Source organism: Microtus pennsylvanicus, chromosome 4 (genome assembly GCF_037038515.1).
Source record: "Microtus pennsylvanicus isolate mMicPen1 chromosome 4, mMicPen1.hap1, whole genome shotgun sequence".
Classification (NCBI taxonomy): Eukaryota; Metazoa; Chordata; class Mammalia; order Rodentia; family Cricetidae; genus Microtus; species Microtus pennsylvanicus.
Genome location: NC_134582.1, coordinates 20,727,122 through 20,743,402, shown reverse-complemented (window position 1 = coordinate 20,743,402; position 16,281 = coordinate 20,727,122). Strand labels below are relative to the sequence as shown.

At 46.0% G+C, this 16,281-nt stretch overlaps 1 protein-coding gene across 12 annotated transcripts in view; it reads left to right on the top strand.

The window, feature by feature from the left end:
• The window catches only part of Nedd4l (NEDD4 like E3 ubiquitin protein ligase), a 315,839-nt gene that overhangs the window by 231,979 nt on the left and 67,579 nt on the right, over positions 1 to 16,281 (top strand). For all 12 annotated transcript variants that reach the window (XM_075968476.1, XM_075968470.1, XM_075968469.1 and 9 more), the window contains one exon: positions 8,769 to 8,819. In XM_075968476.1, coding sequence (XP_075824591.1) covers positions 8,769 to 8,819 — 51 coding nt within the window. The remainder of the gene's footprint in view (positions 1 to 8,768; positions 8,820 to 16,281) is intronic.

Here is a 16,281-nt window from a genome sequence, read left to right as displayed (position 1 = left end):
CAAAGCTTGTTTCGTGGAGCCCTGAGAAAAAATGAACTAGTGTTCTTGCATAAACCACTGTGATTCTAACTCAGCGTCCTTAGTCACTAGATATCCAAGGATGAATGAACACCCTACACCTATGTTCCCATGTAATATACACAGTTGCTAGTTTGTAGTTCTCCATATGTTCAAACTGTTGACCAGCCAGAAAACAAGATGAACTGTCGGTTCCTTATGCTTTGACCTATGAGGAAGAGTTATTTTAGCATCAAAATGGTAATGAAGTCAAAATAGTAACTTATACTGAACTCATAGTACACTTTGTCAGTTTCCTGACACTGCATTGATTATTATGGGTGTCTGGCATTAATTACCTAAAGTTATTCTGTTCTTTGGTACTGAAGAGAACAAGACCCAGAATTGTTTTTTTTTCTTTTTACATATCCACTATTAATATTAGCTGCAGAAAATTACATTTTACAACTTTCCAAGAGAAGATACAGGACCAGTGCCTTGAGAAAATAATCTAAACTCTTGGGAAATAAAGACATAACAGTACCTTAAAACTCTAAGTACAGAATTAAATGGTTCTTATGTAAATTCAGCAACACATTTAGCTCTTAAGGACAGTATCAGATGAGTGGCTTTGTAACAGGTGGACGTGTGTTAGCAGGCCATGTTCTTTGAAGCTTGTTTTGGTGAGACAGTCAACAATCTAGTCTTCCTCTGCGAGGAGGTACCGAAGGAAGGATGCAGGTAAGATACTGTCAGCCACACCACATGCACAGGTAAATAGCTGTATAGAAAGCATCTTTGCCAGAAACTGTGTGTGCCAGGGCATGACTGTGAAGCAGATGCCCCAGTTACTGTGAACCCAGACTGTTCCTCTGCCATGTGATATTTTGATTGTGATCTGACAAAGCTTGCTTGGAGTCAGAGAAGCAGGGAGCAGCTGCCATCGCTTCTTACTGCTACTGTTCCTCTGTCTAAAAAAGGCTGAGATCCTCTCTCAGTCCTGTCTCCTCTCTGTCTACAGTCCTCCAAACAGTGGCCTTCTCCCTCTGAAAAGATGCGCATAGGTAGATTATAGTGAGTGCTCCTGGGTCTTACCTGATAAAAGACTTATCTTCACAGCAGGGGAAAGAGAAGGATGGCAAGGACCTTCAAGTCCTGGTTTCCTGAATAACCAGCCATCTGGACTTGCTGTGATTAGACTTGCAGACAGCTGGGAAAGAGATACTGCTGTGCTGTCTTCTGGAATGGACTTCTTACCCCCACTGTCTTCCTTATTGTGTAGGCCAGAGTGAAGTTGAGAGTGTTGGTCTTAGGGATGTGGACCAGGCTCCAGGCTTAGAAACACTGCCTCAGCCTGCTGGCCAGAGAGCCCAGGTGGGTGGGTGTCAAGCCTTCCATTCCTGGGAGACTAGACCCTCATGTCTCTACAGCAGGATAAGCTTAAACTTTCCTCAGCTGCTCTCGACCCAGTCCACCTCCCCAGCAGGCTGTCCTTGACAGTCGTCTTCTGTCTAAGGCCCTGCCTGCCTTCTCTCCTGTAAGCAAGGCGCTTGAAGCCTTTGAGATTCTTCAGGTTAGCCTTGACTGACAGCTTGACACAACCTAGTGTCACCATAGTGGAGAATCTTTGTGAGAAATTATATAGATTGGGTTGTCTTATAAGAATGTCTTTTGGGGATTGTCTTGTTAATTGATGTAGGAAAAACCCACTCCACTATTGGCAGTATTATTCCCTAGTGGACACTCCAGCAAACACTCAAAGCTTATGTCTTCCATAAAGTCATTCTGGCCTTGACTGAGGCAAACAGGGTAGTCTCATGGTTCTGCAGCAGGCCCTGCATCCTGTTACAGAGAAGCTTGGTTGTGTGGATTTGAACACACAGTGGATCTGCACACATGGGCTGTCCAACTTGAGATGTTAAGAGGTGTGTGCCATGGCATCCTCAGAGGGATGAGGAGATGTTTGGAGCTCAGTATTGTCCACGAGAGGAGTCTGGGCCCTAGAGTCCCTGCCCAGCATCCACACCCCTCCAGTTGACTGTATATTCAATTCTGATCATCGGTTGCTTAGATTATAAAGATCGTCCCCGTGTCCCCCTGTTGACCCTGCACCCAGAATGCACTTAATATTCAAGGGAAGAGTGAGTGAGTGCGTGAGTGAGTGAGTGAGTGCGTGCTCTCCAGTGACCTCCAGCCCCCTGCCTCCCGGGGGAAGAGCACATCAGGAATATCATTTCCCTAGTGTCATAGCTGACCACTCAGAGCAACTGGGACCCCATCTGAGCCCATGAAGGCCCAGTGCATGATGGCCTAGTTATGTCCCTGCACCATATCTAGGCTGCAGCAGCAGGGCTGCTCTCATCTGCCAGCACAGCTGTCCTTGTTCCGTCTACCTCTCTGTGCCTTCTGTTTGTGTCTTCAAGAAAAACATTCCTTAAAATAGATGTTCTTCCTGACGGCGATCCAGCTGGTGCGGTGTGACCACGCCACCTCCCCAATGGCTTTCACTGGGGCCTTCTCAGGTCCTGGGAGTTTGCTGTGAGGTTGTGTTGACACGAAGGCCTGGTTTGTTGTTACAAATAAGAGCTACTGTCTCCAGGACACACCTTACTCTGTTTCAGTGAGTGACGGGTTTCAGCCCTACCAACAGGAACTAAATGACACAGGAGCCAGCAGTGTGAGATCCATTTAAATCTTCCCCTCTTGCCCCTTTTTTCCTTCCGTGTGTGTGTGTGTGTGTGTGTCTAGGTGTATGTGTGTTCTAATACATGTGAAGTGAATTTGAGTAAGAACACAAGGATTCAGGTATTTCACTGTGACACATTTTCTTGGATTTTAATGGAATGCCATATGACTATGATCCCATTAAGTTATCATATTTTGAAACATTTCCCATTAAAAGCCAGAAGCCCCAGGTGGTGAAATATGGGCTTATGGGATGCGGGCATCGGTGAAGAGGTCCCTTGTAACATGGAGAGAAGTAAGAGAGATCATACAGCGCAAACTGCACTGGAGGTGCAGTGGTGGCCAGTGTAGCGGGATGCGGGCAGAGGTGAAGGGGACCTTGTGTAGCACAGGCATAGGGTGAAATACCGGGAGAGGCTTATCCAGTGCCCTCTGGGCAGAGGCGTAGCAGGACTTGCTCAGTGAAGGTATGGTGTGGGCTGTAGGTGCAAGTGCAGCAGGGTTCATACAGTGGGGGCTGTAGTGGGCTAGTGTGGACGCTTGGGCTCTGAGGATGTGAGCAGAGATCTAATGGCTGGAGATAGAGGCGCTTGGGCAGCGCTGTGGGCAACGGTGCAGCAGGAACTCATAATATGTCAGCGGCAGTAGAGTGGGGGCTTGTGTTGCCCAGGCTGTGGGTGGAGACCAGTAACTCCCGGTGTCCTCTGAGCTGTCACATTCTCCTGTCTTCGTGGCACAGGCTGACGTGCCTGACAGGAAGAACGCACATCTTCCTTCTTGTTCGTGATGACAAAGCCGGCGCCGTGCCTTGCTGAGGAATGAGACGGGGTCTAAAGAAGGAATGTGTGGTGACCTTCAGGTGGCTCTTCAGATACTGAGCTGCGGAGGAGTCACTGTATTTGTGACATTTGATCCAGAAGCTTCTGTGAAGGTTACTTAAGCCATCTGATCTGTAGACAGACACATGCAAGCTTCCAAACGGCCTTAACACAAACCTTCTCCCCCACAGGCGGCTAGGGAAAGTGGTTGAATGTGTGAGGGGAGGTCATCTTTTAACTCCTGGCCTAAAACTAACTAAACACATAACTGTGGTTCTGTCGGGTCATTGCCCCCCAGGAATTTCTAACCCTTTTCGGTGCCTTGCTTTATGAATGTAGCACCCACCCTTCTTGTGAGAAGGTTGTGATGTTTGCCTCAGTATATACAAAGATGCACCCCATAGTCTGTCCTGATGCTGGAATTTTAAATTGCTAATTTACATTGTAAGTTATATACACATGGATTTGTTGTAAGAAACTCTAATCTTAAGTTACTACTTACCTCCCATGTAAAACTTAAGACAGTAGCCCTGGAAGGTTTTCCACTGAGTAGCATTCAGTTTTATTCTTTTGGAGAGCACATAAAAAAAGAAAGAACTTTTGTTGTTGATAATTTGGGGGGGGGGGGTAATATGTGTGGCCAATGCCTGTGGAGGTCAGAGGTGAATATTGAACCCTCATCTGTCTCCCTATGCAGGGCTCACAGTCACACCCCACGCCAGCTTTGTTGCATGGGTTCTGGACATTCAAACTCGGGTTCTTGCACTTATAGTAGCAGGAACCTTTACCCACTGAACCATCTCTTCAGTTCCAAAAAAGCTAAGACTCACAGCTCAGTCCCTGTGTTCACTTACACAGTATAACACAGTTCTCGTATTTCGTGTGAGGCACTGATAATTTTCCATTACATTTTTTCAGTGAGCGCTGCAATGTTGCTCAGAGTTAGAGACATGCATCATGTCCTGCATTTGATTCCCAGCACTAGAAGAGGAAATAAAAAATCTCACTAATCACTGCCTGCATATGTAGCTGCAATAGTATAGAGGCTTATTTGTAATAATTGCTTATGTTTGTGATATATCTGGCCTTAGGGACTCAGTGTGGCCCCTGAGGATCCACCCGTCTTGGTTCCCAACTACTTTCATCTGCAACAGTGCCCTGCCTGCCCCTCTGTCTGGAAAAGAATGGGGCAGTGGGGTGGTGGGGGTGCTTGGTGAGTTTGGATCCCACCCTGCAAGTGCTGCTCTGACCCATAGACCCGGGTCTGTGTGGACTGTGGGGTGGGCACGTTCCTTGAGAAATGAGTCTCGTCTGTTTTGAAGACACATGAGCCTTGTGTCCACTTCAGAGCTGTCATCTCTAACTAGCCTGCTCATAAGGACACTGGGGCTGCAGTAGGGTTTCACTGGGGCCGTGGTTCCAGTTCCCAGGCATCCAACCCTGATGACATTTAACAACGCTGGTAACATGCCTCTGTGTGAATGCAGCACACTCTCACTCCCATGCTCGTTTTAAAGAGCAAGGCCGAGTGGTGTGCCCCTGTGATCCCAGAGTGTAGGAGACCATGCAGGAGGATCTCAAGTTGGAAGAGAGCCTGGGATATGTAAGTGAGACCCTAGATCAAAAAGGCAAAGGAGACCAGGCTGTGCTAGCGCATGCCTTTAATCCCAGCACTTGGGAGGCAGAGGGAGGCAGATCTCCCAGGTTCGAGGCCAGCCTGGTCTACACAGAGAAATTCTGACTCAAAATAAAATAAGGCAAAGGAGGTAGACTATAAGCAGAGTGAACGATCGAATGAGTGAATGAGGAAAGCGGTCCTGAATTTAGTTCGTCGGCGTTTAATGAGTGAGCATTAAGGTCTGTGTGTTTGTTCACCTTTCCAGTAATGTCACTGAGGCTGTGTTTCACCTGACATGCCTGTTTTAGAGACTCCAGTGTGTGTTCTTACTGTTATGTACATTAAACAAGCATTGCCATTACATTGGAGGATTATTTAATGGCGTGTCAGAAGAGAACATAAGTAACTTTGTTACCTGTACATCTTCACCCTGGAGGAAAAAATGAGTAATACTGTTTGAAATTGATACCATTACTACGTAGAGATAGTCACAAGAAATGCCCAGTCTGCCGTGGGTTACAGTTTCGTCTCCCTAGTTTTGTGTGGTCAGCGTGTTTGTTGGAAATATCTCTGTATCGCAGATTATTAACAGTGGTTTGACTGATGTTTTTTTATAACATGGATTTAAGATGTCACTGCGGCAGTGACAACCTAAAGATGTGATGGCCACAGATTGTCTCTGTCAGGGTCTAGGCAGGAGCCTCCACATGTCATACCATCCTTGATTTCTGTCACAAACAGGTGACAGAAACTCCTTGGCATGCTGTACACCTCTAAAGTCAAGGCCTCCAGGGGACTCACCTCTCCCTGCTGCTTCTGTGACATCTTCTGTTGGAGTGCTTGCCTAGCGTGGCGGAGGCTCTGCTCAGTCTTCAGCACTGAAAAATACAACACTCCGCTGCCTGAACCTTCATTGGTTTGGGAATGTTTTGAAACCTGTGTTTCTCAGTCCATTGACTGATGAAATACCAGTTTAAATCCGTTTATTCTGACTAAACACTCTCTTGCACCTGATCCCAACTCTCCTGATATAGATTAGTAAAAACCTTCCATTTTTCTTCTTTGGGTGTTTGGGAAATCGTTGCTGCCACGCAAGGAGGAAACGTGGCCACAAGCGAGCAGATTTCCCAGCATGCCTCGGAGAATTCAGTGCACTTTGTGACTTGTGGAAGTAGCATGGAAAGTGGCATGTGCCAAATGACCATCTCGGCAGAAACCCCCAAAAGTTACTCTGGACTGCGTTGTGAGAGTCCCCACAGCTGAGATGCGACACCCGAAGAGAAGCCCCAACTTGTTGCATACCTGCCTTGCTCTCCACGCCTTACAGAGATGCATAGAGCACAGGTTGGGGTAAACTCTAGAACCCGCTGCCCAGAGGGAACCTCATCCTCTGGCCGCTCACACAGCACTCAGGTATACGTGCCTGCTTCTGCAGCTTGCTACGGGCCTCACCACAGCCAGACACACAGCCTCTGTTGGATGCTCGTCTTGGCAGTGTTTGTTGCTCTCGCCGTCAGTGCTGGCTGTGTCCTTGGCTTTTATTGTTTGCCTGGAGCTGAGCTCATTTGGCCAGTTTGAACCTAGGATCTCTCCAGCAAAACAGTGAGGATGTATATAGATGGTCCCTGGGTTTTTGCTAAACTACATTTCAACAGTTCGTGAGTTGCCTTTTAGATCTCCCTGTCCCTTGATGATCACATGCTATGCCCTTCTGGTACCAGTAGTTGGGGTAAAGGGGAGGGGAAGTCTTAATGGTAGTACTGCCTGTCTCTCGTGCACAATTTCTGACTGATACCGAATAAATCTATTTCTTTTGTTGGTTTTTTATTGTATGGTTAAAGTGATATTTATATAGCTAATACAGAATTGATAGTGTCAGCCAAGCAGAGGACGAATGTACCAGCTCCATAATTCCTCAAATGAACGTCATTGGTATGAATGAGAGTGGTTGGAGTTGGGACTGCAAGTTAGGTGGAAACTCTGCCATTATTTTCCAGGCCTTCTGCCGACTGCTGCTTCATCATGCAAAGTACACTGGCACCTCTCTTCCAGTCTTTTTCTGGACAAGGATCCCATGTTGTTGGGCTGTAGCAAACACAGCTAAGAAAATGCAAGAACCAAGAACTCCAAAATGGCATTCGTAGCAGGGGAGATGGTTCAGTCAATGAAATGTTTGTCGTGCACACATGAGGACCTGAGCTCAAATCCCAGAACCCATGTGAAAATGTGGGTGTGGTGTGTGCACTGTTGGTAAGCAGGGACAGGTGGATCCCTAGGACTTTCTGGACAACCAGCCTCGCATGCATGGTGAGCTCCAGGACAATGAGGGACCCTAGTTCAAAGAACAAGATGGACTCTGCCTGAGGAATGATACTCAGAGTCAACCTCTGATCTTTCCTTCACATGTTGCATGTGTGCATGCACACAGCTACAGAAAACAAATGCACGCACAAGTATACGAGAGGCAGCTCTCGTTCTTCATACACACCTGGCCAGTGTTGAGTTTCTAGTATCCTTCATGCATCATCTAGACGAGACAAGCTAGCTTTCCAGTTAGTCACATCTTTAACCTATCTAGAAGGAAGTGCCCAAGACTGGAGTAAATCATTTTCATAAACCTTGTTCATGTTTACCTGCGGTTTCACTAAATGGGAGTAGAGAATTGGTATCTATAAATTGGAATATTTCTCAGTAAACCAATAGGTGCCAATAAGGATCTCTGTGTCTCATTGCTTTTTTTTTTTTATCAGCTAATTGTGAGAAGGGTTTGACTCTATGCACAGGATTTTCCAGCTCTCATGAGTGTGTGTGCAGTAGAAGCAGCTGTGCACTATGGGGGAGGTAGTTGTTTTGATCTGATTTGTGCCCAGGTCCTCTGAACCCCAGAGGTCAAGCCACAAGTGCTGTGACCGCAGGACATACATGATCCTGGCCATTGGGCGCTCTGGTCTAGGGTCTGACCCTAGGTAACTCCCAAAGTCTGAGAGGGGACTTGTGAGTCCCATAACCAATGCCACACTGGTCCCATTCAAGACATGAAGAATGATGCTGTGTAGTTGGTCAAGAAAGCAAGGAGCACAGCTTATCCAAAATTACAGACTTCCTTCCTAGATGCGGATACACCAGTAGCATACTTACTGAATAGAAAAAACAACAAAACTTTTTCTTTCCTTCTTATGTCCTGCAGTTTATAAGATGTATCCGTGACTAAGCCACACATACTTATTCAGACTCTGTGCTCTTGCGAAGCTCTTGCGTTTATAGAAGGATTAAGTGCGTGTTGAAATGCTCCCAACAGTTCTGTCCTGCCTTCTTTTTAAACTGGGTCCAACTCTGCCCCCAAACCCTAAATGGCCTTCTGTGCCTCTTTCCTGGCTGGCCACATGCTCCCAGCCCTACAAGAGGATCCCTTGCCTTTCCTTTTGGAGGTAAGCACAGAGTGTCCGTCACCTTCCGTTCACACTTCCAGGTCTCCTGGTGACAGCTTGGTGCCTGCCTGGTGCCTCATCTTGGACCTCTGCCTTCACCCCTCCCCCTTTCGCCGCATCCATACCGCGTCCTGGACCTACTGTCTCTTTGTGCAATGGGATGGTTTTTCTGCCCCTTGGGGAACAGAGAGCAACATTAACACTATGCTTTCTTCTTCACAGACACGAGACGACTTCCTGGGTCAAGTGGACGTGCCTCTTAGTCACCTTCCGGTAAGGACAGACAGTTCCAGACTGTTGCCTGCTGGGGGTGGGGTTTTAGGGATATCTGGCTAGGGTGTCTGTGGAGTATGACAGGTATGGCAAAAGGGCTGAAATGGGGATGTAAGCTCTGGCCTTGGCTCCTTGCGAGAAGGTGGCCCTCTGGAGGGGGTCACATAGAGGTTAATTTAGCTGTAAAAATCCCTGTGTCTGAATCACATGAAAGCCCTTGCCAACAGCTCTGCCTTGCTCCTCCTACTCCTAGCTCCTCCACCTTTAGATACAGCCCCTTATGGAATAGTTATCTTCTCCTGTCTTCAGCGTCATTTTTGTTTCCCATGCGGCCTTTGGTCTGGCTTGTTGTTCACTTCCCTTTGGTTAAAGCAACTACATCGGCACAGGCTGCCGTTTCCCAGGTTTTATGTTTACGACTTTCCATCTGCTCGGAGATGGAAGAGAACAGTTGGTTCTGAGTGTGCTTATCCACTGGAAGTCCCGCCCTCACCTCAGGATGTTCCAGGTTAGCCTCTATGGCTCTGCCTCCCTTCCTCCCTGCTCAGGGAGCAAGCGCAAGCGGTGGGGGCTGTGGACTGTGACTGCGGTTTGGGGAATCACCTGCACACGGCATCCGTGTGAATAGGATGGGAGACAAGAGCTGGAAGCCTTGGTGACAGTGGTGCCTCATAGACCAGCTGCCGTTCCTTGGATTGTCCTACCCACCTCTTGGCCACCTTTCCCCAAACAGCTCAAAGTGTCATAAGTAGCTGCTACAAGAGGAGAGTCAAATATTTCTGCCTTACAAGGGCATTGTGTTTTTCACTCCTTGTGCCCGCACGTAGCATAAATAGTCTATAAACTAAAGTGCCTGGAAGGATCTAGTGCGAACCTGCTATGTAGAAACGGGGGCTGTGCCCGATGGGGAACGCCAGGGAAGACTCCTACCAGGCAAGCTTTGAAGCTCTGTTGAGAAGGAATGCAGCCAGCAGCAAGCCATTTACTCTCTCACTTGGAAGCTCAGAAAGAGAGTCTTCGAAAGTGCATTAGGATATTTTTTTGTTTGTAAGTACAAAGAGGAACTTCAGGTGCCTTATGCGTGTACTGCATAGTGCTTCTTTGGGAATCATATCCGAAACCTAGCAATTTTTTTTCTTAATTTTTTTTTAACATGGGAGGAGTAAGCATGAGTACGTGCCCACAGAGACTGAAACATGGTGTGTCAGATACCATGGAGCTGGAGCTACAGGCTTTGTGGATGCTGAGATGTGGACTTTAGACCTCTGGTAGACCAGAAAGCGCTCTGAACCACTGACCCGTCTCTCCAGCCCCAAACCTGGTGATTCTTTTCAGTTTTCACTCAGAGGCTGTGCATGCTCAGAAACTGCAAGGAAAGGTGTCATAGTTAGGGTCACTGCTGCTGCACTGAAACACCGTGACCAGAGCGACTTGGGGAGGAAGGAGTTTATTCGGCTTGTGTTTCCCCATCACTGTTCATCATCAAAGGAGGACAGGACAGGAACTCAAGCACTGAAACCACAGAGGAATAACTGTTCCTGATGGCATGCTCAGCCTGCTTTGTTACAGAACCCAGGACCACCAGCCCACGGATGGCACCACCTATGATGAGCTGGGGCTCCCCCTTCAGTCACTAAGAAAATGCCCTCCAGGCTTTCTGCAACCCAACCACATGAAGGCATTTACTCAGCTGGGGCTCCCACCTCTCTCACGACTAGTCTGTGTCAAGATGACATAGAAGTAGCCAGGACACAAGTCTCAGGCATTCCCGACTCAGTGGGTTTTCCCTATCATGTTCTTCAGTTAAATCTGGAGGGGCATGCTTTGAGACAATGTTGATCAGTTAGCCCTTCTCATGTGGCTGTCCCTAGCAACTCTCTTCCAGAAAATAAGAAGCATGTGTCCTTCGGGGGGGGGGGGGGGGGGGGGAGATGGACTAATAGTCTTTAGGACTTTTAACTGAGGGGCTGGAGAGATGGCGTAGGAAGGAGTTCAGAGCACTTACTGTGCTCTTCCAGACAACCCGAGTTCATAACTCAGCCGCCATGTCTAGTGGCTCCCTGCCACTGGAAATCCAGCTCCAAGGGTCCTGGCATCATCAGGTCTCTGCAGGCACTCACACACGTAGCATACAGACAGACGTACACACATAGGGCTGAGTCAGGTTGGTTGGTTGGTTGGTTGGTTGGTTGGTTGGTTGGTTGGTTGGTGGATTGGTGGATTATAGCAAAAGGAAGGGGGTGGGGAATGCTAACTGTGGTAGCACAGATCTTTAATCCCAGCACTTGGGAGGCAGAGGCAGGCCATCTCTTTGAGTTTGAGGCCAGCCAGGGAAAACAGAGCCATCAGTGAAAGTTTCACCAAGTGTCTCAGTGTGCCCTCCGTGTGTGTGATTTAGCAGTGGCTGGCTTTAAAGGTGGCATAGCTTCCAGGGAGTAGAGACATGTTCTTTGGAGACTAAGTCAGTACAGGGAATAATTGGGCTTTGGAATTTTGAGTGTCAGCTTGCAGGAAAGTTGCTGCTAACAAGGCCCTACACTAGAATAGAAGCCAGCTGATTAAGATCATTATGGGATCACAGTGCATGGTTATATGAAAAGGGCCTAATGAAAGTCAATATTTCAGACAATTAATATATACTGAGAATTTTTTTTAAATTTTAAGACCCCACAGATAGGACATCCTTTTTGTTCTGGGCATGCCCAGAGAGAAGCCTATATTATAGCACCATAAGCCCCTAGATAGACCAGCAGTTCTCAGCCTTTCTACTGTTGCAACCCTTTAATACAGTTCCTCATATGGTAGTGACCCCCAAATACTGCTACTTCTTAACTATAATTTAGCTACTGTTTTGAATCATAATGTTAGTATTCGTGTTTTCCAGAGGTCTCAGGTAATCCCTGTGAAAGAGTCATCCAATCCCCTAACTGGGTCATGACCCACAGGTTGAGAACCATTGCTGTAATGCAAATTGATTAGCTGTTTGAGTTAACTACCTTCAAGGAGATGGACCACATTCAAAACTAAAACAGAGGAGGTGAAGATACATTTCTGGTGTTCCATGTCATAGCAGAAGCCAAGTGGTATATTCTGCATGTACTTGGCCTTGTGACCCTGGATCTGAAGTACTGTTACGTGTGTTATTTGGCTGTGTGTTATAGGACCCTTGTGGGGAAACTGCACAAATGCTCGTTCTGTGTGGTAATGCAGTGTGAGAATGTGTTGCGCATGCTCGGTCTATCTTGTGGAGTACATAAAGGATGTTCTGTCTTGAGAGCTACAGAACCATTGTCATGGCTGGAGTATCTGTGGCCTACAGTCAACATTTGTCAGAAATATCCCATTTTCGGTAAAAGAAACAAAGAAGGTGAAAAATTATTCCAGTTGTCCTTTTAATTATGAATAATGGAGAAGGTTGGGGCTGAGAGAGGGCTCAGTGGTTTGCTGCTCTTGGGAAGGACTGGAAGTTGGGCTCCCAGCACCCACATCACATGTCACACAGCAGCTAACAACTCCAGCGTGAGAGACTAACCCCCCTTCTTCTGGCTTCTGTGGGCGCCCACATGCGCACACACATACACACTCATATACATAAATAACGATGAGAAAAGTCTTTAAATAATGGAGAAGATCCATGGAGTGAGAGCTAGAATGTGGGGAACAGCGGCCCTGCTGGCCTCTGCTCCTAGCATTTTAAGGGTTAAGGGACATGATTATGTATACATGTCTTAGTTAGGGTTTCTCTTGCTGCAGAGAAACACCATGACCAAAGAGCACATTGGGGAGGAAAAGGTTTATTAAGTTTGCACTTCAGCATTGCTGTTTAGCACTGAAGGAAGTCAGGACAAAATCTCAGACAGGGAAGGATCCTGGAGGCAGGAGCTGATGCAGACGCCATGGAAGGGGGCTGCTTACTGACTTGCTTCCCCTGACACCAGCCCAGGGAAGGCATCACCCACCAAGGGCAGTTCCCTCTCCCATTGATCACTAACTGAGAAAATACCTTACAGCTGGACCTCTTGAAGGCATTTCCTCAGCTGAGGCTCCTTCCTCTCTTATGACTCCAGCTTGTGTCATTGACACACAAAACCAGCCAGGACAGTCTGGTTATTAATTGATAGTATAACCCAATTAGCAGCTGAAGAAATATGTACTGATAGATGGAATTCTGACCTTTGTGGATGAATCAGTGAAGCAAGTTCTCCCTCATGGGACATGTGGCATCACTATAGCCACATGTGCTCAGGTGTTTGAAATACAGCTGTATGATGACGGGAACCATTTATAAACATTTGTCATTTTCATTAAGGTTTAAACTTAAGCCACATTGGCAGGTGACTGCTGTCATCAGGTGACACCTCTGAAAATTAGATCAGAGTTCCATGGCTTTTGGTAAACCATGCTTTCAGATCCTGGGCAACCATGGGTTGGGGAGTCTGAACCCAACAGAAAGCCTTGTTTCTCTGTAATTCTGCATATACAAATACAAAGTATTTCATGTGGACAATTATAAAGTTATTATCTCCAAGATTAAAGTTATAGAAATAAAGATTAATTTTTTTCCAAATTCCTATTAAACAGACAACTTAAATACCTTTTCCTCCATGTTAATATATATTCACTTTTAAAGTATTATTATCTTTTTCTGTTGTGCCTGTTGCTGGGTTAGCAAGAACCTTTTAATAAATTTATGGCCTTTATATTCTTCTTTCCGTGTGTGTGTGTGTGTGTGTGTGTGTGTGTGTGTGTTGTGTGCACACACATGCTTCTGCCATGGTATTTAAGTGAAGGTCAGAGAATCACTCATAGGAGTCAGTCTCTCTTTTTATTATGTGGGTTCCAGGAATTGAACTCAAGATTGGCAGTTGTCTCCACCCACTGAGCCATTTTGCAGGCCCTGTAAAGACATTTTTATCACATATATGATGTCGTGGACTTGGAGGATATCCCCTCCTCATGCCTAGCTACGCTCACCTTTCTCCTCCCTGTCTTAGTTCCCATTTTACCTCTTAGACTCCACATGAGAGAAAACTTGCAATGTTTGTCTGAGGTTTAACTTAATAGACTTCAACCCAAATTGATCAGGAACAGTAAAAGTGATTTCAGGCTAAATAAGAGATATTCCTTATTACAGTGTTTCAAACAGGGAAGGAGCTGCTATCTTGCTAATTTGGATAGTACATCTTTATTCTCTAAGGAAGCACTGCCTCAGACTCTTTTCTTTTTCTATTTTATTTTTTTATTGTTTTTATTGAGATATATTTTTTTCTCCACTCTCCTCCCTTTCTCCCCCTTCCCTTCTACCCTCTCCCATGATTCCTGCACTTCCAATTTATTCAGGAGATCTTATCTTTTTCTATTTCCCATGTAGACTAAATCCATGTATGTCTCTCTTAGAGTTCTCTTCGTTGTCTAGGTTGTCTGGGATTGTGAATTGTAGGCTGGTTTTCTTTGCTTTAGGCTAAAAGCCACTAGTGCGTGAGTACATGTGATATTTGTCTTTCTAGGTGTGGGTTACCTCACTCAATATGATGTTTTCTAGATCCATCCATTTGCCTGCAAATTTCAAGGTGTCATTTTTTCCCACTGTGTAGTACTCCATTTTGTAAGTGTACCACATTTTCTTTATCCATTCTTCTGTTGAGTGGCATTTAGGTTGTTTCCAGGTTCTGGCTATGACAAATAATGCTGCTATGAACATAGTTGAGCACATCTCCTTGTGGTATGATTGAGAATCCTTTAGATATATACCCAACAGTAGTAGTATTGTTTGGTCCTGAGGTAGGTTGTTTCCTAATTTTCTGAGAAATCACCATACTGATTTCCAAAGCATCTGTACCAGCTTGCACTCCCATCAGCAATGCAGAAGTGTTCCCTTTTCCCCACAATTTCTCCAGCATAAGTTGTCACCAGTGTTTTTGATCTTGGCCATTCTTACAGGTGTAAGATGGAATCTCAGAGTTGTTTTGATTTGCATTTCTCTGATGACTAAAGATGTTGAGCATTTCCTTAAGTATCTTTTAGCCATTTTAGATTCCTCTGTTGAGAGTTCTCTGTATAGGTCTGTACTCCATTTTTTAATTGGATTATTTGTTCTTTTGATGACCAATTTCTTGAGTTCTTTGTATATTGTGGAGATCAGCCCTCTGCCTGATGTAGGATTGAACGGGGCTGGTCTCCCACTCTCTTCCCGTTCTGTAGGCTGCCGTTTTGTCTTGTTGACCATGTCCTTTACTTTACAGAAGCTTCTCAGTTTCAGGAGGCCCCATTTATTAATTGTTTCTCTCGGTGTCTGTGCTATTGGGGTTTTATTTAGGAAGTGGTCTCCTGTGCCAATGTGTTCTTCCCAGAGATGCAGGGATGGTTTAACATATGAAAATCTGTCAATGTAATCCACCATACAAACAAACTGGGGGAATAAATACATTATCATCTCATTAGATGCTGAAAAAGCCTTCAGCAAAATACAACACCTCTTCATGATAAAAGTCTTGGAGAGAACAGGGATACAAAGAACATACCTAAACATAATAAAGGCAATATACATCTAGCTAACAGCCAACATCAAACTAAATGTAGAGAAACTCAAAACAATCTCACTGAAATTTAGAACAAGACAAGGTTGTTCACTCTCTTCATATCTATTCAATATATTACTTGAGGTCCTAGCTAGAGCAATAAGACAATAAGAGATAAGGGGATACAAATCAGAAAAGAAGTCAAACTCTCAGTGGAGATGGTGACACAGCTACCCTGCACGGTGGGTAGTCACTGCCTGCTATCCCGACCACGCAGGCAAGAAAGGGATATATGATAGTGGGAGCCAAAATCAGCCCTTCACCTCCTGTGATCGGGGATTCCTCCAGGCCTGGTACTCAAGGGCTTCTAGATGCAACAAAGTAGCTTTAGAATCCAGATTCTCTTTCAGTCCTGGCTGTTGTTCACACTTGTGTGGGAACAGGGAATGATGGATGGGATCTGAGGGTCGAGTCGTGTGGGGTATCTGGGACATCTGATTCCTGGCTGTTATCTTCAGGATTCATTTTCTTCTTTACTGCGCTTTGAGGAAAGAACTGAGGCAGAGCAAATGGGGCAAGTGAACCTTTATGTAGGACAGAGCTAAGGAAACAGTCATGCTCTAAGACTTTGCCAAAGGACAGGTTTTAAGAGATGGGAATCTGCCTGTCGGCTGTGGCTGACTTCCATCTGAAGATAGGTACATTGTCTAGGGGTCCTTTCTGGGCCTCCACTTTCTTACAGGAGGAAGGGTTGTCTCAGAGACAAGGCCAGGTTGCCACCTAGCTCAGTGACGGAGCATCAGGGCAGTTCCAGTGTTCCCTGAGCGGAGGCTCTGTGTCCTTGGTGACACAGTCGTTACCTAGGAGACGCTGGCAGCAGGACCGAGGCCTGCAGAGGAGATGAGAGGCTGTTAATGAGGACAGTGCTGTCGCCTACCAGCTGC